Source organism: Herpailurus yagouaroundi, unplaced genomic scaffold (assembly GCF_014898765.1).
Source record: "Herpailurus yagouaroundi ecotype Mexico unplaced genomic scaffold, PumYag 100, whole genome shotgun sequence".
NCBI classification, from domain to species: domain Eukaryota; kingdom Metazoa; phylum Chordata; class Mammalia; order Carnivora; family Felidae; genus Herpailurus; species Herpailurus yagouaroundi.
The window spans coordinates 17,364,390-17,387,318 of record NW_024412391.1 but is presented as its reverse complement, the minus strand read 5'-3'; the positions used below and the strand labels follow the sequence as shown (position 1 = coordinate 17,387,318).

The window sequence follows — 22,929 nt, the reverse complement described above, 5'->3', positions numbered from 1 at the left end:
TTTGACTATTGCAAAGTAAGTATGAACATCTGTCTTATTGTCAAACTGCTTCAGGATTTGTCTTACTGCTGAAGCACACATTTGAATCCAACACTGCAAAGTGGGACTGAATGATAAAGCTTTTTTTTTTTTTTTTTTAATTTTTAATGTTTATTTTTGAGAGAGAGAGTGTGAACAGGGGAGAGGCAGAGAAAGGAGACAGAACCCAAAGCAGGCTCAAGGCCCCAATGTCAGCACAGCGACCTACGAGGGGCTTAAACCCACGAACTGCGAGATCATGACCTGAGCCAAATGAAGGTGGCTGGTTAACCAACTGAGCCACTCAGGAACCCCTGAATGATAACTCTTAAACAAACAAACAAACAAACAAACAAACAAACAAAAAAAACCCAAACAAACCTACTCTGTTTCCTGTGGAAAAATCATTCAGAAAAGAAAGCCAAATAATGGAAGTGAAGAAATCTAGGAAACAGGTATTTTGAAAAGATTTTTAAATGGTATGTTGAAAGTATCTCAGCTATAATGTGAGGATATCTAGGCTCTGTATACAGAAACAAGAAAAAAAGAAATATACATCACTTTTTTTTTAATGTTTGTTTATTTTTGAGAGTGAGCACAAGCAGGGGAGGGGCAGAGAGCAGGTGAGACAGAGGATCCAAAGTGGGCTCTGTGGTGACAGCAGAGATGCGGGGCCTGAACTCACAAGCTGTGAGATATGACCTGAGCGGAAGTCAGCTGCTTAACCAAATGACCCACCCAGGTGCCCCAAACATACATCATTTTTTAAGCAAGAGTTTCAAACAAAAAAAAGATATGTAAAACAAAATCAAGCTGAAAAGTGGTAATAAATATATAATCCACTAATTCCACTACTGAGTATTTACTCAAAGAATACAAAAACACTAATTCAAAAAGATATATGCACCCTCCTATGTTTAATGCAGCATTATTTACAAGAGCCAAATTATAGAGATATCCCAAGTGTCCATCGGTAGACGAATGGATAAAGCAGATATGTGTGTGTGTGTGTGGGGGGGGTGTATACATATACATACAATGGAATATTACTCAGCCAAAAAAAAAAAAATGAAATAAAATCTTGCCATTTACAGCAACATGGATAGATCCAGGGAGTATAATGCTAAGTGAAATAAGCCAGAGAAGGAGAAATACTGCATGATTTCACTCATGTACAATTTAAGAAACAAAACAAAGGAATAAAGAGACAAACCAAAAAACAGACTCTTAAAGAACAAACTGATGGTTACCAGAAGTGGGGTGGGTGGAGGAGATGGGTGAAATTGCTGATGGGGATTAAGAGTATACTTATCTTGATAAGCACTAAGTAATGCATAGAATTATTGAATCACTGTATTGTACACCTGAAACTAATGTAACACTACTACTATTTAACTATACTGGAATTTTAAAAACCCAAAAAGGTGGTGACTAAGATAAGTATAGGAAATATATCAAACTTAATGATATAATTAATGATATTCACAAGTTTGGTTGGGGGTTCTTAAAATTCTCAGAATATATCACTCTTGAACATCAAGGGGGCTCAATATATACTACCCTGGATGGTCTCTGGATTGTTATCTAGAAAATGAGAGGGATAAAAGAAATGATTTCTACCTTTACTTTCAATTCTAGAAGCAAACTGTTTCCCTATATAGAGATCTAATCTTTCAAAGATGCTTTTTCCAAGGTCTGATCAGAGTATAAATGTTGCGTCAAACTAAACAATAACTCATATCATTACTCTCAATGTCTAGAAACATTCTGCCTACCCATAAAAACAGAAAAAGAACCAGAGCAAAAGAGGAAGAACAAAAGCAGAAAAATCAGACACAGCAGCTACAGAGGGGTGAGTTCACACATACCAAGAAACTGAGGATTTCGATCAACCACTTCGCTCATCTCTCCAACCAATTCAATGCTGGTGTATCGCACAGCTGTATGTACAGTCTCTGGAAGACGGACAACTCCTTCTAGGACCTCAACAAGTGTTGGATTGTTCTCCCTGAGTACAAAAGGCAAGTATTCACAGTTACTGATTTCAGAGGTTAGGTTCTGGCCTGTTAACAGGCTGCAATGAGACGAATCATTGCTAAAGGGCTTTTTTCTAAACAACCATTTGGATAAAAGTGCTTAACAGCTGGTATGAAAGTTTACTTGAGTCCTCGAAAAAAGCGAAAAGACAGAAATGGAAGATATCATTGTTTAAAGAGAAGCATTCTGCTCCTTAATCTTCTAAATGACAGTAAAGTGTCTAAAGACACATCCTGCTATCAAATAAGGCTCTTTAAATTGGAGAAGCAGGCATTTACTGTGGATGAATGTCTTCTTTTAAAGAATCCATTTTATTTATTCCTCTATCTGCAGTTCCTAGAACAGTGCCTGGCACATAGTGGGCACTCAATAAATATTGCTGAATGGCTAAATTAATGAATGAATAATTCTCACAGACCACTTGCTATTGATTATTCTCCAAAAGATTTCTTATAACTGGATACTGAAGACTTTAAGAACAGAGAAGTATGGATGAGCCAGCTCACTATCTAAAGGAACAAGAATACAAGCTGCAGGAAGAGGTAAAGGTGCCCTGACGTGGAACATGAGGGAAATTAACCAAATACTCTCCACAGCTCCATGAATTTATTTTTTCCCTTTCCTTTTCTTTTTTCCACTCCCCAAGAATACTGGCTGAAATTCTTTACAGAGTGGAGGATGCCCTCAAAATGGTAGGATACGATCCAGAAATGAAAGATGTTTAAAATCCAAATAATGTCCTGGATTAAAGCAAAAGCACTCCCTGCTGATAAACTAAGTCTATTGAATCCTTTATTTACACTAAAAAACTGTAACCAGGCAGTTCACTCGAAAGGTGGTAAAACAATGTAAAATCTTCTCTCGTTTATGCCTTATTCTTTCCTGGGGGCACTAAGCTAATTTTTGAGACTCTCTACCCATCCTTTTTCACATCAACACATATCAGTTAGAATATTAGTGATTTTAATATCAGACTATCACTGAAGGTTCCCAAAGATACCAAAACGAGTTTAAGAGCAAATAGTGGTATACAATTCAGGACCAGAACTTCTTGATAGAGAAAAACAAACCTACTCTATCTCCTTGAATATGTACTGGGTTACAAACAATGTAAGATTTCATTGACTAAGCCCTGAAAAGCAGCTCATAAAGAAGCACTATACTTTTCATAAATACATGCCAACCAAGGCTTTGGATAGAGAGCTCAACTGCAGGTATCTGATCACAATACAAGAAAACTTGATAGATATCAGCCTCAATTTATAAACTCAGAGCACAGAGTAAATTCTGCTTTTAGGAATTCATGTTAAAATCATAAACAGAATTTCTATGCTTATCAATTAGGAATCAAATTCTAATTAACTTAAACATTTCCAGTGGCAATAGCAAAATAACTGCCCCTTAGATTTTGCTCCTCTTTTAACGTGAAACAGTGTCTATGTCTTGCCTCTCTGAAACTCGCAAATGATTCTCTAAGGCAGACAAAAAGGAGAACAATATAATGAAATATTTGTAAGAATAACTTACTGAAGGTCGCAGAATCAGATGAGAGCCAATTAGTGCCTATTCAACTGCTTTTAATCAAGTACCAACAATTTAACAGCCTAACAAATTTTTGATTGTACCAACTTTCACAAGGGAGCCTCGTTTGGAAAGATAAATCAACATTCTCTTCCTAGCATCAAAAACAAAACAATTTTAACTCTAGGAAATGTGGTTAAAACATGGATATCAGCAATGCATGCTACTCTAGAATAGACTCTGGAAGTCAGAAGACTAGGCAGCATTATAGAAGAAGTTCTAAGAGAATTTCCAAATATATACCATATAAGAAAAAAATGGTAATTTTCCTTCCTTTGATATTTAGAGTTCCCAGCAAAAGACTTATTAGACACTCACGGATCAACACTCTTTGCTATAGCAGCCATGATAAAGAGAACCGCTTCTGTCACCTCCCAGGGTGGGTTGCCTTCTTTCAGAGTAGAATATAACTAGAGAAGAAGAGGTGGATTATGGATCCATTAAAAGGAAAACAGAATAGAATTCCAAAACAAACAAAACAAAAAAATCCTGTTAGTTAAAATAAATCTAGCCCCTTGTTTCTAAATCTAATTATCTCTCAGAGCCAGGGGAGAATATTATTTTCTTTTTTCACACCTTCACTGACTATAAGTAAATGTTATTTTAATATCTAAAATAAACCCAGTTAGATCCCCAAGAGTATATCAAGGTTATCATCTGCGCCCACAAAATGAATATTATGGAAAAGCAAAACATAATACTTAAGTGTCTTTTCCTGATCCTGATCATAGCTGATAAATACATATATACACTTAAAACTGAAATACAATGTGAATTTTTTATGTATGTATTGATTTTACATTTCTATCGTTTTAAATACTTGTCTGCATCAAAACTGGCAGTACAGATTAAATTCCAAAAAAGCAGCTATTTAGAAGTATCTATCACAATCCTATATCCAAGCAAGGGGAAGAAAAAGGAGACCAAGCAGAACACTCAGAGATGTTCTAGTCCAGAAATTTCCCAGGGCATATCCATCTGTGGAATGTGACTGGGTGTTATTCTAAATAGGATTCCTGTAGTCAAATAACAAACACTGCTAAGTAAGAAAATTAAAGAATTCTCTTGTTGTAGGATTTCACAAAGCCTTTCATAGACTGCTTCAGTCATTTCCTAAATTTAATTGAGGATAGTTTGGTGTTTTGTTTGTGGGGTGTTTTTGTTTTTACCAAAAAACATCATTTACGGCTGGTGCTCCACAGAAAATATCTTGGATAACACTGTTAATTTATGCAAATTTGTAAACTGAGGTCTGAAGAACAAGTAACTTGCTCAAAGCTACATTGCCAATGAGAGAAGAGTTGAAATCTGAACACAGGTCATCTGCCTGTGATCTGGTGATCTCATTGAATCTGCTTTCTAAGAATCTCCAACCCTTTGTAATTAGATCAATAAACACACTTTGCTTAATATAAAGAAAATAATTTTAATTTTATTAACACTTTCTAAATCAGATTATGCCCCAAATACACAAAATGGCTGGGTTACCAAAAATAAAATAAAATAAGGGTTAGTTCAGTATTGCTGACAAAGCATCAAAACTTGTATTTTAGAGCTTAGAGCATGATCCAGTAATATGAAAACCACCTGAAATTATGCTAATGTTAAGTGATGTGGAATGGTGATGACTGCAACCTCATGAGGGAAAATGTTACTGATTGTCAGGAAAAATCACAGGACTATGAATCTTCTACTCTAGTATAGTCACCTCTGGGATGAAACTGCACAGGAATCCAACCGTCAGTGTGGACAAAGGAAATGCCAAATAACTAAAAGAGTTGCCAGGAGTTGGTACATAATTATTAAAGCAGAAAAACTTGCCTACTTTTCCTGGCTAGGTCCAAGTTCCCTATAAATACTTGGGGCTTTAAGGTTCATCTATGATTTTCCATTCCAACTGGACAAGTGGAACAGCTTTCATTAGCAAGAATAAAAACCGTAACTGAAACATCCATAGTCTGCAATTTGCTTGTAAGATACTAAATAAAGCTACTATATGCCAGGCAGTGTGCTAGGCACCTGCATATCTACTGTCCCATTCAGCCATTAAAACCGAAGAAAAAGGTGGAACATTTACAGAAGACACAGAAGTGAACACACCTAAAGTGATCAGTAAAACTGCTAAGCATCTCCAAATGGACTTACCTGAGCAAAACACTCCATAGACCCAATCAAGAAAATCAAGTCTTTCACCAGGTCTGACACCCTCATACGAAACTCTCCAAAATCATCAGTTTCCTCAGGAACTCCCTCCTGAAATTTCAAGTCAGATAACATTTGTTTTAAATTCACTAAGGCTTTCACTGACCTCTAGAAAATTGAGAATAAAGAAAAAGCCATTCAGCAGTTCAGTACCAATGAACAAGAGATAAGCTGCCTAAATCAGAGGGTATTTTACTATACAGGGTGTCCTAAACTTTTAGGTATGTCAAGTCAATACAACCTATCTTTTACCTTTACTATGAGAAACTGTTCTCCCTTTTTTGCTCCCCATTTCCAAGTCATACCTTGCTCTGTTGTTGGAAAAATTTGGAGTGGTCAGAGTGGGAAGTGATCTGGAAGAGGTGGTAATTTTAAGAGCTTTTAAGTTTATCTAGACAAGGTCCAGTTTTTTAGTACTGAAGAAGCCTCTGAAGCTTCATGGTTCAAAATTTACCAAAATCAGGGTGCCTGGGTGGCTCAGTCAGTTAAGTGTCTCACTTGATTTTGGCTCAGGTCATAATCCCAGGGTCATGGGATCAAGCCCCACAATGGGCTCCAGGCTGAGCATGGACTCTGCTCAAGATTCTTTCTTTCACCCTCTGCCCTTCTCCCCAGCTCGCGTATACTGTCTCTTTCAAATAATAATAATTAAAAAAAAAGATTCACAAAAATCATTATCACAACTAGATGCAAAACAGAATTAGACTTTAAGAAGAATTTTATGTAGGTAGACAGATACTATACTATAGATAGATACAGTATAGTAAAATATTAATGGTAGAATTTAGATAATAGGTATAGATATTCACTGTAAAATTTTCATCTTTGCCAAACATTTGAAATTTTTCATTAAAAAATAGATCATTTTTATTTCATGCTTCCAATTGTGAGATGGTTAAGGGCATGTATAAGAATCTTTATCCATGACTATCCGGAAAAAAAACCTTAGTACTATTGAGAATTGCTGATCGAGTCCAACCTCCTTGCTTTAAGATAATGTAGTTGAAGATAAGATTCCTCAATTAAAAAACTAAAGAATGGTGCCTGGGTGGCTCAGTAAGTTGGGCGTCCAACTTTGGCTCAGGTCATGATCTTGCAGTTCGTGAGTTCGAGCCCCTCGTCAGGTTCTGTGCTGACAGCTCAGAGCCTGGAGCCTGCTTTGGATTGTGTCTCCCTCTCTCTCTGCCCCACCCCACTCGCATTCTGTCTCTTTTTCTCTGTCTCAGAAATAAACATTAAAAAACAAAAAAACAAAAAAACACTAAAGAAAGAAAGATTGAAAACCACCAGACTACATCATCATGAAGATTCTTGGAGATGGAAAATACCATGACTCAAACAACAATGTTAACACTAAAATAAAGAGAACAAAGGCAGTTACAGTTTTCATGTCAGATTTAATTGTAAGCAATGGAAAAAAACCTCTCCAAATCCTAGGTTAAGGGACAGGAATTAAACCAACTAACCAACCAACCAAAAGGATGAAATAAATGCTGTAAGATTTGAATAAACTAAGCAAGAAGGGGGTTAAAGAGTTTTCCAATGGACTATTTTATTACTATAAATTTATTACTATAAATTTATTACTAAAATTCTAGTATATATTCTTCTAGGCAAGTAGATTATTCCTATATTTTAAGTTATAAAATCAGTATAAAGAAAAATGTGTAGGGGCGCCTGGGTGGCGCAGTCGGTTAAGCATCCGACTTCAGCCAGGTCACGATCTCGCGGTCCGTGAGTTCGAGCCCCGCGTCGGGCTCTGGGCTGATGGCTCAGAGCCTGGAGCCTGTTTCCGATTCTGTGTCTCCCTCTCTCTCTGCCCCTCCCCCGTTCATGCTCTGTCTCTCTCTGTCCCAAAAATAAATAAACGTTGAAAAAAAAAATTAAAAAAAAAAAAAAAAGAAAAGTAAGTTGTTTATTTTGTGGGGGGGGGGGAGGGAAATCATATATAACTCTCCACCTCCTCCAATACTTTACTTTTGTGTTAGTTTTAAACCAACCATTATACTATTTAATTATACTATTACACTATTAAACATTATACACTATACTATTATACTATTAAAAATACAGCATATAAAGTTTTACATTCTGATTTTTTTCATTTAGCAAACCAACTCCTACTACTTCAGAAGTCACTACATTCAACTGTTGCATAATTGTCCATCAAGTTGCTGCATCATAATTTACGTAACTCTTCTTATATTGTTGTACATGAGTTCACCGTTTTTTTATTTTACAGATAATGCTTTGTACATAAAATAGCCATTTTTTTTTTTCTTTAAAATTATTTAAGGTAAATTCCCAGGAGAAGGATTCCTGGCTCAGCAGAATTGATTTCTTTCTATATAAGCTTTATACTCTTCATTATACTGGTATTGATTCCTTCAGTATAAGCTACAGAGTGATAGAAAACCTGCGGATTCCTTTTTTCAGTTCATTTTCAAATTAACACTGAAAAGTGTAGGAAACTAAGATTTGAAGAAGTGGAGAAGGAAACTTACATGGTCTGGTTCTAGCTGGCAGTGTCGAGCCAAGGCATGGAGCAGCCTCTGAATGTAAGCTTTGAAGATTCCATGAATAACTTCATCATTAGTTTTGTACAAATGTTCCCCAAGTCGGTACCAAAAGTTAAAGGAAATTTCTACTACCTGTCAAATTAGAGAAAAAGAAAAGATTTATTTGAATCAGAAAAGGAATGGAATATGAAGACAATTTTATTACCAGAGCCTTATGGGAAAGAATATATACTTTAAAATATTATGAGTAGAAGTTAAGAAGGCACCTGTTTTCTCTAGCAGATTTATTATTATCCTCCCAAACTATCTTCCCATGTTAGGACCCAAACTCTATTTAGGATGACTGGCTATGCAGTCCCTATATTTAGCTGATAACTTCTCAACAGCAGATTCTGAATTTAGAGAAACAGATACAGAAATGGAAGTCTCTTTTAAAGTATTTTTTCTCAAATCTATAACCCTTTCATTTATTTATTTTTTTTAAATAGGATTCACACCTAGAGCAGAGCCCAATGTGGGGCTTGAACTCATGACCCTGAGATCAAGACCTGAGCTAAGATCAAGATTTGGACACTTAACTGACTGAGCCACCCAGCCTCCCCTAAAATCCTTTCGTTTTGAGATTAACACACCTTTTGCCAGACAAACCATCTGCAAATCCCTGATAATACCAACCTTATGTCATTTTTACTCCCCTAGTTTCTTGAGTGGGACAGAAAGGGAAGAGTCTGGGACTTTATCCACAGTTCATCTTACTCAGGAACTATTTAAAGGAGTGATAACTATTACATAGTGCTGTACTTCCTCCCCAAAATGTTTTGCGTTTCATCCAAATCTAGATATCCTCATGAGATCAAGCCAAACAAATAAACATTATTTTTTATGTAATAAGAGAAAAAGGGATGAGAATCACAGCACTCCTGTGCTTCTCCCTAAGAGGGGCCTTACCACCCTTTTCCCATCAAGGATCCAAAACAGATCTATTTAAAACAATATCCAATTTGGGAGTTCCTTCTCACTTCTTACACTATTAAGAGGAGGCAAAATTTCTCGAATAAACAAGATTTTTAAAAATCTAGCCAACTCTTTTAAGAGGCAGGGTATTGTAGAGATTTTGGAATATAGACTTTTAAATATTTTCAATCCCTCCCCCCACCTTTTTAAAGTTTATTTATTTTGAGAGAGAGAAAGAGCACGCATGTGCACAAGTGGGAGAGGGGCAGAGAGAGGGAAGGAGTGAGAGGATCCCAAGTAGGCTCCATGCTGTCAGCGCAGAGGGGGCTTGATCTTATGAACTGTGAGATCATGACCTGAGATAAAACCAAGAGTTAACACTTAACCAGCTGAGCCACCCAGGCACTCCTCAATCTCTTTCTCATTCCCACCCACAATTTGGAGAAAAACTTTGGATGTTAAAACTTATAGATGCAGAGTGAAGATTTTATATGAGCTGTAAAGCTCTAAAAAGAATAACTGGAAATAGAGAAGGGACTCAGGAAAAAAGTACTACTTTCTAATGGGTTCCCTAAGGTGCCCAGGGCAGTCAGCCCAGCTAACCAGGTAAGAAAACAGAAAAGAATTCAAAGCAGAAACCCAAATATAATTTAAAAAGAAAAAGCTCCAATACAGAGGAAATTCCTATATCACATTTATCAAAAATAAGACTACAGTTTCCCACAAATAAAAAGCGGGACGAATGGCAATGGAATATAGGTAATATGCAACATACAGCTTGGGAGAATAGTGGCTTTAGCATAATATAGACACTACCTCATATTGAGGATGTCCCGCACAAATGAGCAGCAGCTCCAGAGTTCGTAGGTCCCCGAGACCTTGTCCTGGAGTACAAACAATTTTTTCAAGAAAAGTTTCACACAGTTCAGTGAAAATACGGCAGTAATTCAGAACTCTGTAGATGAAAGAGTAATGAGAACACGTCAGAAATCTGTATATTATACGTATAGACTCAGTTAATTAAATCAACAAAAGGATCCTTACCCTAAGGGACATGTGGTGATTATTTGTTATGTTGTATCCAAATCTCCCTAACAGCTACCTTTTTTTTTTTATATTTTATACAGATAAGCAAATGACTCTTTTTTTTTTTTTTTTTTTCCTTCAACATTTATTTATTTTTGGGACAGAGAGAGACAGAGCATAAACAGGGGAGGGGCAGAGAGAGAGGGAGACACAGAATCGGAAACAGGCTCCAGGCTCTGAGCCTTTAGCCCAGAGCGTGACGCGGGGCTCGAACTCACAGACCGCGAGATCGTGACCTGGCTGAAGTCGGACGCTTAACCGACTGCGCCACCCAGGCGCCCCAAGCAAATGACTCTTAAGTCAGTTCAAATTCTCAATTACTAAATCCTTATCAAATCATACTTGATACTCCAAACTTCACCCCTAATTCTTGGAGCCTTATCCTTTGTGAGGATCCCTTCCATGATTACAATCTCTCTTTTTGCATCCAATTTACCACTCTAGGTTCAGTTGAGAATAGTAGACCATCTTTAGGATGTGGTGTCTTTATTTACAAATAGAGTCATAAAGAATCATGAAGGATGGAACCCAGGGCTACTGCCTGAAAGAATTACTCACTTGTCTAAATCTTCACGTGCCACAGCCATATGATATGCAGTCTCCAATGTCAGGACTCCTTGAAAAAGTTGCATGGCTAACGGCAAGTTAGTCTCCACATTCTCAATGGCATAGAGAGCTGAGCACACACAATCTGAAGCAGCTTCATGTAGGTTGGATGAGGTCTTATCTTGTTGCTGGGAGATAGCAGGAATGGGGAAGTATGAAGTATGATCACTGGGCCGTAATCCAAGTACTAGCAAAACAATTACAGCCTGTTTCTGAACATGTACTTTAAATGTATAGCCTAACAGTCATGGCCTTCAATCAGACAATATTCATCAATCTTCCCTGTCCTATTTCTATTTCCCTATAAGCCAAGCAAATCAGCCTTTTTGTACCTTAATCACAGTCACATGACTTCTAAAATTCCATGTTTTTTCTCCCCCCATACCAGTTCCTTCAAACAGAATGCCATGTGTTCCCCGCCCCCTGTTTTAGTCTGTGGAAATCTTTTCCATCTTTTTTTTTCTTCTGATATTCAAGTACTACCTAAAATAAAAGCGTCCAACAAGTCTCAAACACCCATACCTAACACATTATCATACTATTTCAGAATATCAAGGTTCAACGGAGGTTCTTGTAACTTCTGGGGATGAGAGGAGAAGGTAACTTTGAAAGGAGCAAAGATCAGTTATTCAGCTTCTCATTGGCAATGATGCCTGCGAGTATACAAGAAGAGAAAGGCCTGGGAAATCTTGAAGGGAAAAAATACTGAACCTAGAACTCTATATCTAGTTAAACCACCAACCAAGAACGAAAGCAAAATAAAAATGTTTCCCAGGAATGCAAAAATCCAAAGTTTATTTCCCACATATCCTTCTGAGGAAGGTATTTAAGGAGGTTCAAGAAACAACCCAATCCAGAAGCATAGTAGAGAGAAGTTCCAAGATGACAGCTGGAGAGCAGATCTAAAGAGCAACTGATACAAATTAGAGCAGATCAGAAGAAGGTTCAAAGAGCGAGACCTCTAGGGTTTCTATTCAGGAGAATACAGTTGAGAGGATGGATAAATTTAGTAAAGGCATATTAGTCTTCTGTGAATAATAAAATACAAGGACATTTAGAATCTCCAGAGCTGTACTAGCAAGGTCAGGAGAACACACAGATATATGTAAGTCATTCATTAGATTATTCTTAGGTTAAGAGGTAGATTCATAAATATTTCTGATTATTACTACATTGTAAAAATTAAATGTTCAAATTTATTCTTTTGTAATGTTATACGAAGTATCATATTTGTAAAAGCTTTTTAAAAAAGAACTATGGGAGAAAAGGCTGTATTTATAATAAAGTTGTGGTCAAACTATAAAGCAAACTGAAATATGCCATGATTTTGAACCACAATGAATCTAAGAAGAATGAGAATATATTTGACCCTGACCCTAAAATCACTCTTAAGTGGCAGAGAAGTCCTGACACCGGATCAGTAGAGAAGATGGTATCATGCTGGCACACTACTGAGCTCATTCCTTACCCCAGTCTTAATTCCCAGAAGTAACACTGTCTTGAGTTTGAAGTGGATTCTAGACTGTGCTCCTTTCATATTTAATCAATCATAACCATAAATTTTTCAGCCAACAGTGGGATTTTAATTTTATATTGACTACTCTTCACACAACTTGGTGACATGAGAACACAAATTACCATTACTAAGGTAGGGCATCAATAGACATGATAGCAAAATAATTATTAGCATCCTAACTTTCCTGAGTCTTAGCTCCTGATGCAAGAATGCAGCATAAATACACTGACAACAATTAAACACAAAAATGTCTCCTTGAATATGCCTTCCTTTTTTTCCTTTTCTTTTCACAGCAGTATCAATCCAGTATCATGCTACCATCTTCTAAATAGTAGTGCACCAGCACACAACCAGTATCCACAGAGCTTCCATACTAATGACTTCATGGAAGGTAACTATCCAGGAAAACGGGACAAAGTCACTCCCATCTCCAAAGACCTGTTCAATACGTCCTTGAGATATTGCTGTTCTTGTGTTAAAAAGTAGTCTTATTCCACATGCTTGCTTAGTCCTATCTACCAAGACAAACGAATGTATTAGGAGGCATTATCACTTTCAAAGTTTATGGAAGACATGCATAAATATATAAAAAGATACTACTGTTTATTCCATTAATCTCAAAAGCCCTAAATCTACCCTATGCTTAAGTGAACCCTGATGCTTAAGTGAACTATCTCAATTGCGAAGATAATATTCTCACCTATAACTGTCTGAGACCCAATGACCATTATTATATTTTTAAAACAGGTAAAAAGAGACCAATGGTTTTTTGTTACTTAGAGTTTAATATGTAAATCACGGATCTATGTATAAGACCGCTTTCCTATTAAATCTAACTACATTCTATTCTGAGTATTAATACTAATACCTTAATTTGGTACTTGGTAACAAGGAAGGGACACTGCTGCTTTCTTACTATACACCTTCCAATCACCGTGCAGAAATCTGAAAACACGATGTCCCAGAAGGTTAGTTATTACCGAAAGCGACTATGTGGTAGAAATACTTTCATAAACAAAGCCATTCCTTACCAAAACCTCAAAAAGGAGTGCTAGTAACTTATTGTTAGCCATGAAGTTACTGTCCAAAACTCCTAAGTTAAACCAACTTCCCAAACAGCGGAAGACCTTCATAAGCATCTTCTCATCTGTTCCTGCTTTTTCTACACAGGTCATCTGAAAAAAAGGAAAAAAAAAAAGTTAAATAATGCCCAACTTTATATTTAAACCACTAGGTCCAATCACCTTATAGGTGTAATAATGAGAAGGATAATAATGACAGCTAACAGTCAAAAGTGCTTTGTAAGTGTCGGATGCTGCTCTCAACACTCTTCATTAATCCCCACTAAAGCTACAGGCAGGCACTATTATCTCCACTTTGTCAACTGGGAAGCTGAGATAGATTACAGACTTCCCTCAAAATAGCTGTGTTTCAGAAATAACTGTTTCTTAGATCCCACTTCTTCATTAATGTAATCTCATCAAAAAATTGTCTATAAGGGCAACTAGGTGGCTCAGTCGGTTAAGCGTCCAACTCCTGATTTCAGCTCAGGTCATGATCTCACAGTTCATGGGATCAAGTCCCCTGTCAGGCTATGCACTGACAGCGTGGAGCCTGCTTGGGATTCTCTCTCCCTTTTTCTCTGCCCCTTTCCCCGCTCATGCACGCTCTCTTTTTCTCAAAATAAGCATTTTTTTAAAAGTGTCTTTAGGGGCGCCTGGGTGGCGCAGTCGGTTAAGCGTCCGACTTCAGCCAGGTCACGATCTCGCAGTCCGTGAGTTCGAGCCCCGCATCAGGCTCTGGGCTGATGGCTCAGAGACTGGAGCCTGCTTCCGATTCTGTGTCTCCCTCTCTCTCTGCTCCTCCCCCGTTCATGCTCTGTCTCTCTCTGTCCCAAAAATAAATAAACGTTGAAAAAAAAAAATTAAAAAAAAAAAAGTGTCTTTAAAATAGTACTCGTCTATGCAGTTGATTTTATAGAATAAAAATAAGCTAGCCCGACTAATGTACATCCCCACATGAAAAGCTGATGTTTCAGCTTCAGCACTTGAACATTCTAGCAAATACGCCATTCCACATAAAGTGACTCTACTATAAATATGGTGGGTTGATAAAAGAGATAAAATGAAAACTCAGACTAAAACTCACCACTGTTTCTCTCTGCAAACTGTTTTTGTGATGTACATTTTTTTCCAAAATTAAGTGTAATGTAACTTTTTCTGGATTAAAAAAATGTTTCAAAATAACTTTTACAAGTAATGGATTAGAAATATAATTGCCATGGGGTTTGGGGGGCATGTGTTGGGGTACAGAATCCCACAGTGGTCTAAATGTTGACCCTTGTACTTCTAGTTAGCCACAGTCCCCTTATGTTTGCAGTATCATCAGGCAATTATAATTCATACTTCCCAATTAGTATCAATTGTACTGAACTGAATTGAAATCAAAGAAGAAAAACAGAAATGATTCAAGTTAAGTTCACTGCAACCACACATAAACTTGAATTGATGAAGCTCTTGATGTAAAGTCATTACAGAACCATTTGGCCTTTACACTTCCTGAATGACATTTCAATTTACTAAGACAGGATGTTTACAAATGGAATGTATAGAATGACTATACATTCTAACTTCTGACTCAAAAACAGAATTTTGGAAAAACCCTACATCTAAATCTAGTTGCTTTGAAGGGAAAAAAAATCTGTTAACTGAATCAAACACGCACCATAAAGCTTCAGAACTAAGTTACCCTGGGTTCCTCTTTAAGAACTATATTATTGGGGCGCCTGGGTGGCTCAGTCGGTTAAGCGTCTGACTTCGGCTCCGGTCATGATCCCACAGTTTGTGAGCTCGAGCCCCGCACTGGGTGCTGTGCTGACAGCTCAGAGCCTGGAGCCTGCTTCGAATTCTCTGTCTCCCTCACTCTCTGCTCCTCCCCCGCTCATGCTCTGTCTCTGTCTCTCTGTCTCTCCTCCAAAAATAAATAAGAACATTAAAAAAAATTTTTTTTGAAGAACTATATTATTAAGAACTCTGCCTCTGAATAAAAAACAAAACAAAACAGAACTGTCTCTTAAAGCAAAGCCTCAAAAGCTGAAAGATAAATGCCAGAAGAGTTCACCAGTAAAAATATAGCAGAGGTAAGAATTGATCTTGGATTAACAAAATGAAGCATAAATGAAGGGAAAAAAATATATTAGAGGACAGGCTCAGTTCAACTGTAAGAAAAAAAGAATAATATTTGAAATTTTTAAAAGTTCAACACAATGTTTAGGAATGGCTCCCCCTGAATAGAAGACAAAAGTATAATACTGACAAAATGAGATGGAATAGAATGAATAAGGGAATGTGGGGGAAACCATGAAAAAGGTTTTAAGAGGTCTTTGGTACCTTGGATTACAGCCAGCCTATTTTTCCTGGCAATTATGGGCTAATTTCATTTTCTAGATTCTGTAACATGACAAGCGACATGACACAATTATAGACCTTATTAAGTTTATTAAGTACCACAGGGAAAATTTTTTCAGATGTCATCACAACAAATCAAGCTACTGTCTGTTGTCAATTACGAGGAAGTGTTAGTCAAGCATATGACTGGAGAGTCCAAGTGGCTGCTGCACTTGACCACTGTCCCAGTAATGATGACTGTAAGGACTGTAGTGTCAAGTGGATTCTTTTCACTTCACTTAAGTGCTTACAAAAAGAAAATGACAGGGGTGCCTGGGTGGCTCAGTCAGTTAAGCATCCAACTCCAGCTCAGGTCATGATCTCACAGTTCATGGGTTTGAGCCCTGAGTCAGGTTCTCTGCTGTCAGTGTAGAGCCTGCTTCGGATGCTCAGTCCCTCTCTCTCTCTGCCCCTCCCCGGCTAGTTCTCTCTCTCATTCTCTCTCTCTCTCAAAAATAAATAAACTTTGGGGCGCCTGGGTGGCGCAGTCGGTTAAGCGTCCGACTTCAGCCAGGTCACGATCTCGCGGTCCGGGAGTTCGAGCCCCGCGTCGGGCTCTGGGCTGATGGCTCAGAGCCTGGAGCCTGTTTCCGATTCTGTGTCTCCCTCTCTCTCTGCCCCTCCCCCGTTCATGCTCTGTCTCTCTCTGTCCCAAAAATAAATAAAAACGTTGAAAATAAAAACGTTGAAAAAAAAAATTAAAAAAAAAAAAAAAACTTTAAGAAAGAAAAAAAACGAAACAAAGAAAATGACAAGCTCGGGTCCCTTAACTCAATTTAAGCCACAGTCTGAGAACCAAAGCTTCCACAACCACTGTAAATGAGGCCCTTATTTTGTGTAGCTACAGGGCTAATATTTATACACAAAATTGTGTGGCTTGCTGAATTACAAACAACAGCTGAAATCACAAACTCATAAGATTTCTCATGTGGAAAGTAGGAAATTGTAAGGCATGGGATTCTGAAACTTGGAATGGAGACATCTGGTTGGACCCTAATGAAACAATCTTGAACTCCCAGATTACCACATCTCCCTTACTAGAAGTAGTCTGCCTTCCATTGTCTGAGAAGATGCCTTCTTCAGCTGGAAAGCCCTGTAATAACCTTATCTAAGATAGGTGCTTTCAAAGGGATGCCTATTCTCTTCAAGACCTACCACAACCATTTCCTGCGCCACCCATAATTATGGCCAAATCTTAGCACGTTCCAGGGGACAGGTACCCACAGAGGAAATAACTTACTAAGAGAACTCTGTAACTTTGCTACCATGTATATGAAGAAACCTAGAGAACATATGCGGAAGTGATTCTAAGGGTGTTAGACCAAGAGACACTGGAATATACCACTAAGCTGAGGTAAACTCATTGATATGAATGTACTTCCTAGAGAGTCTGGATTTAATAAGTATATGGCACCCCTGAGAAGTACCAATAGGAAGGAAAATCACAGTACAAATATCTAGGATTTGGGAGTAAACCTATACCTTCTCTTTTGAGAAACAAGCTTCTGGCTTGCTACTGATTCTTGGCAGAGATTAAGCATATGCCTGAGGTTCCCATCATAAACTGAGTATTGTGTGAATTACCTAAACATAAGGTTGGGTATGCATAACAGCAACCTGTCATTGAACAGATATGGAATATAAGAGACTGAGTTCAAAAGGGTGTAAGAAAGTTGTACAAGCAGGTAGATCAGATTCCTCTGACACCAACTCTTCTTGCATTGATTCATCTCCCTCAATCCATGCCTGTTGCTTCCTGCCTCTAGTGATGCTCCTTAAAACTAGATAACTAAAGAAGAAAACTCAAGCTTGGATTACAGATGATCTATCCAACATCATGCTGGTATCACCTAAAGGTGGACAGCTGCAGAATTACAGGCCCACATAGGGGCTGTAGTGAAGGACAGTGAGTGGTTGAAGAAAAATTCTTATGGGCAGAACTTCAAGCAATAGAATTCATTGTTCACCACATGTGGAGTAAGAGATGACTGAAAATATGGATCTACAATATGGGGCACCTGGGTGGCTCAGTCGATTAAGTGTCCAACTTCAGCTCAGGTCATGATCTCACAGTTCGTGGGTTTGAGCCCCTTGTCGGGCTCTGTGCTGACAGCTCGGAGCCTGGAGCCTACTTCAGATGCTGTCTCCCTCTTTCTCTGCCCCTCCCTGTTTGCACTCTGTCTCTCTCTCTCTCAAAAATAAATAAATATTAAGGAAAAAAAAAAGAAAATATGGATCTACATGCATTTATGGACAATTTTCAGTGCTATGGATGATCAGGGATTTGGAAGAAGCATGGTCAGAAGATTGGTGACAAGAAGTCTGAGGCAGAAGTACATATGAATGGTATACAAATAGGCACAGACTGTGGAGTGATTTCTGTCCTGTGTGAATACAGAGCAATCTTTCAATGACAGAGGGACAAAATGACAAACTCCATAATATCAGTCTCTTTCCCCAGCCACCCAGTGCTTACTCAATGGCTTCATAAACAAAGTGGCCATAGTAGCAGGGATGGAGGCTACACGAGAATTAACATGGACTTCCACTAAGTTAAAATTACTGATGAGTATCAAACCTGCCAACAGCAGAGACCAACACTGAGTCCCTAAAATGGCACCATCAGCCATAGGAACCAGATTGACTGATTATATTGCACTTCTATCACAAAGGAAGCAGAGATTTGAAGGACAAGACTCATAGGAAGAAAGGAAGGAAGAGACTCATATTCTGGATATGGATATGCCTTCCCTGCTTGCAATGCTTCTGTCGGCAATGTATCATTTATGGATTCACCGAATGCCATATCCAACCATCATGGAATCCTGTCTAATCAAGGAACTCATATCAGGGTAAAGGATGTATAGTAAACAGCGAATCTGAGCTCTGTTGGTTTTGAGATCTTGGTCCCCAAGGAAGGAATGCTTCCACCAGGAAAACACAAACATGATTCTAGTAAATTGGAATAAAGTCCACCACCTGGACAATTTGGGCTTCTTATGCCACTGAACCAATAGGGAAAAAAAGGGCAGGGGGTTAATCTGTAGGCTGGAGTGACTGATCCCAAAAACCAAGAAAAAACTGAGTTCCTTCTACACAATGGAAGCAAGAAGTTCTTGGTCTGGAACCCAGAGAATTTTCTAGAGAGCTTCTTAGTAATTCATGCTCAATAGTAAAGATTAATGTAAAACTACAGAAGCAACAACAAAAAACAGCAGGATTGCTGATGGCTCGGATTCTTTGGGAATGAAGGTGTGGGTCACAATACTGATATTGAATTAGAAAATAACAACCATGGCTTTTTGCCTCTAGGGAGCAACTTAGTATTTTAAGCTTCCTCACCAATAGAGATACCACTGTACTAGAGTAGAAAGCCAAATCTTCTATAATTTCTGTGCGCCGGTTAGCTCCAATTCGTAAGGAACGGCTATGTACTTCTTCAGGTAACACTGTAAGGATCTCCAGCAAAAAAGGCAGAGAAGTTACATCATTGCTGTATCTGGAAAAGAAAAGGGGAGAGACAGAAGTTATTTAAAGTCAGAAAATAATCACATAAGATAACAACAGGCCTCAGAATAACGTACAAAAGCAGCATTTTTACTACTGCTAAAGTGGAAAAGATATATATGTAATTTTTTGGAGAGGTATCTGGAGATCAAAATTTCAACTTGTATAATCTTTGACCTAGCAATTCCACTTCCAGAAATTTCTCTCTCAGAAAAATCTCACATTCACATGCAAAGTATACAAAAATATGCACTGTGGTATTTTTATAATAACAAAAAACTAGGAAAATATAAAGGTCCTCCATAGTTAGGATAAAAAAGGTTACAGACAGTCATACAATGGAACATACACAGCCATTATACTGAATGAAATATCTATGTCCTAACATGAAAAGATGTCCACAATGTATTAAGTAAAAAAAAGTATATGGAATATATTACATATGAACAAATGAATACATAGTACATTAAAATGTATATGCACTTATTTTAAAATGCTTAAGAGAAAAGTCTGGAAGGCTATACAGCCAATCATTAATAGTGATTACTCATGAAATATAGGAATAGGGAGACAGAAAGGCTTTTTACCCTGAAACCTTCCATACTATTAGAATTTTTTCAAGAAGCATGTGTTAATTTTCTTAGTAAACATTTTCTTAAAACAAAAAAAAAAATAAATTATCCATATAAAGGCCTTAATGATACACTGTAGTAAAAAGGACATCCACTTTGTTCAAAAATAATTTTCTTAACCAAAATGCAAGCAAATACCAAGATTATCTTGCCAAGACCATGAGGAAATGCTTTTATTCAAAGTAGCAGGCTCTGTGTATCTAAAAATGATACTGTCCTTTTGAACAGATAAGAAACAAACCCCAATTAATAAGAACTTTTATGCATAATGACTTTTAAAAAAATTTTTAATGTTCATTTTCATTTCTGAGAGAGAGAGACAGAGAGAGAGATGAAAACACGCATGGGGGAGGGGCAGAGAGAGGGAGACAGAGGATCCCAAGTGGGCTCCACACTGACAGCAGAGAGCCCAATGTGGTGCTCGAACTCACAAACTGTGAGATCATGACCTGAGCCAAAGTCGGACGCTTAACTAACTGAGCCACCCAGGGCCTCATATGACTTTCAATTTAATAATCTTAAAACATTCTGACAATGTTTTTATAGAACTGCTGACATGTCAGTTAGTGGGAGTGACCCACAAGACCGCGAAAGACTTTGTTGCAGTTAATTCAAGGAACATGTGTGTGTAATTTTAAGGGCCTTTTATGTCCCACGCAACATACTTCTGTAATACTTAAATTTTAAATGATTTTCTTTTAATCCAACAAAAGTTAATAATAAATAATTCTACGTTAAGAGTTTGGGAAAATACTCCAAATGTCTAGCTAATGCTAACAAATTTCTCTTTGTACCTTAATAGTTATCCCAAATGCTAGTATACAGTCAGTACAACTTACTTTTCCACCAATGTTTGCACACATCCCTTCCAGGAAGGCATCTGTAGTGCAAGATCTGCTATTGCTAAAGCCAGCTGAATAAGAGAGAATAAATAAATGAATCGATGAACAGATACAGGGTTACCATCAACACTAGTTGGCAAGCAAAGAAACTAAACTTTTTCCAAACAATATGACAACGAAGACTGACACCCTCCTACCTCTCCTCACCTCCACAACTACATATCCATGTAAACTCTTCTGGGCTGGCTACCAATTGCTAGGATTTAAAAAGTTAACCTCTAAAAATGAAAAAAACAAAACAACAAAAAGAAGCCAGAAAGAACACACTATAGATTTTCCTCAGAATACATTAATACTTACTTTTATTTGGCAATACCATAGAACTTCACGGACAGATAAATTATACTTTGCCAAAAGGCCAAAGCTACTGACAAAGTCAGCCCTTTGACTCACTTCTCAAGTAATGGAATGCCATTTCCCTTCTCTTTCCATTTCTCATCTTGAAGCCTTAGGCAAAAGCCTCCTTCCTCTTCAAGGGCACTTCTACGCCAGGCAGAGAACACATGTGAGTATGTATTCACTAAAGCTTCCACTTTTCCTTTCCAATGTATTTCCCAGTCTAAGGGGGAAAGGTCAGATGGTTCACTATTTCATTCATGAGAATTTTACCAGCCAATTGATCCAGAAAGGATTTTTTTTTAAAGCAACTATGTAGACTTCTGACCCAGAACAGTAAACAGTACTTTTATCATCTGCAATTTTAACAGTGGGGTGGGGGGAAGGGCACATTCCTGTCTGTGAAAACTTCTACTCACCTCCCCCACTTCTGGTATTTAAATTGGTTTTAAATCAAATGAACTCTAAGATCAATATAGAAGATTTACATTTTCACTTTCTATCCACTTAAGAATATAGCAATGAGTCTGTAATAAAGTTGTTAACATTACTTAACGTGGCCTAGCAATGTCAATCAAAATTAATTTGATGAATCCAAATGACCTTACAAATTTCCCTAATGAGAAGCACAGGATTTACCTGCGTTACAATGACAGGTGACAAGTCTTTCAAGTTCTGGATATGGGTTAGTAATGAGTCCCGTAAAGAGGCATGAGAGTCTGTGGGGAGCTCATAAAATGAGGTCTGAATCTTCATTTTCATGGTCTGTGCAGCAAAATAGCATGATTCCACATCCTGTCGGATCTGTAACAATTGGTCTGAAATCTCCCATGCATGAACCTGAAAGCAGACCAAACACAAATGTCTTAAAGATTATTTTACTAAATAATTTTAATGTATCTCAATACACATAAAAACACATATAGACCAAAGTATAACAAAAATCTGACAAGCTAAATCACCCACTAATTCAGCCAATACCTCAAACTATGTATTTATAGGCCCTGTTCAACAAAAGTATTACCTAAATTCTTCTGACTCATTCTGGGAAGGCATGAGAGTTATCAATCAGGTCAACAGATCTAATCTTGCTGATCAGAATCATTAATTGTGTAGGGGGGAGAGTATGAAGAAAAAAAGTCCCAAAAGCTCCTACTAAAACTGGCACTGTGTAACTTCCAAACCTATCTATACGTTGGATGTTTCTTTTCCACCTGAATAAACTTTTGTTCACTCTGAGAATGGAGTCTAGAAACCATTTTAATATACCTATAAATAGGAGAATATATTTCATATTGGTCTCAATAAGCCTACCTTTCAGTCTTTAGTTCCTGAATAAGACAGCAAAAAAACTATCTCACCCCAAGTGAATATTTCTCATACTTCTATTATTTTCGCATGTATTTATGTTTGGCATAGTACTACACATAATGCTAAAATCATTTTCACAGGAGAAAATAAATATATCTATTAAAATAATAATGGAACAAAAGCACAGGAATTGGTCTCTAACAGCCAGGCACAGTTATAAAAGAGTTCTATTTTGAAAGATAACTTTGAGAACAAAGTCCAGTACTACACAGTAGA

The 22,929-nt window shown here is 37.5% G+C and overlaps 1 protein-coding gene across 2 annotated transcripts in view; it reads right to left on the bottom strand.

The window, feature by feature from the left end:
• Nucleotides 1-22,929, bottom strand: part of TNPO3 (transportin 3) — an 80,251-nt gene that overhangs the window by 27,928 nt on the left and 29,394 nt on the right. For both annotated transcript variants that reach the window (XM_040472004.1, XM_040472005.1), the window contains 10 exons: nt 21,982-22,182; nt 20,944-21,017; nt 19,308-19,464; nt 13,551-13,694; nt 10,956-11,131; nt 10,128-10,266; nt 8,343-8,489; nt 5,782-5,889; nt 3,955-4,046; nt 1,887-2,026 (listed from right to left, as the gene is read on the bottom strand). In XM_040472004.1, the coding sequence (XP_040327938.1) occupies nt 1,887-2,026; nt 3,955-4,046; nt 5,782-5,889; nt 8,343-8,489; nt 10,128-10,266; nt 10,956-11,131; nt 13,551-13,694; nt 19,308-19,464; nt 20,944-21,017; nt 21,982-22,182 (1,378 nt within the window). The remainder of the gene's footprint in view (nt 1-1,886; nt 2,027-3,954; nt 4,047-5,781; nt 5,890-8,342; nt 8,490-10,127; nt 10,267-10,955; nt 11,132-13,550; nt 13,695-19,307; nt 19,465-20,943; nt 21,018-21,981; nt 22,183-22,929) is intronic.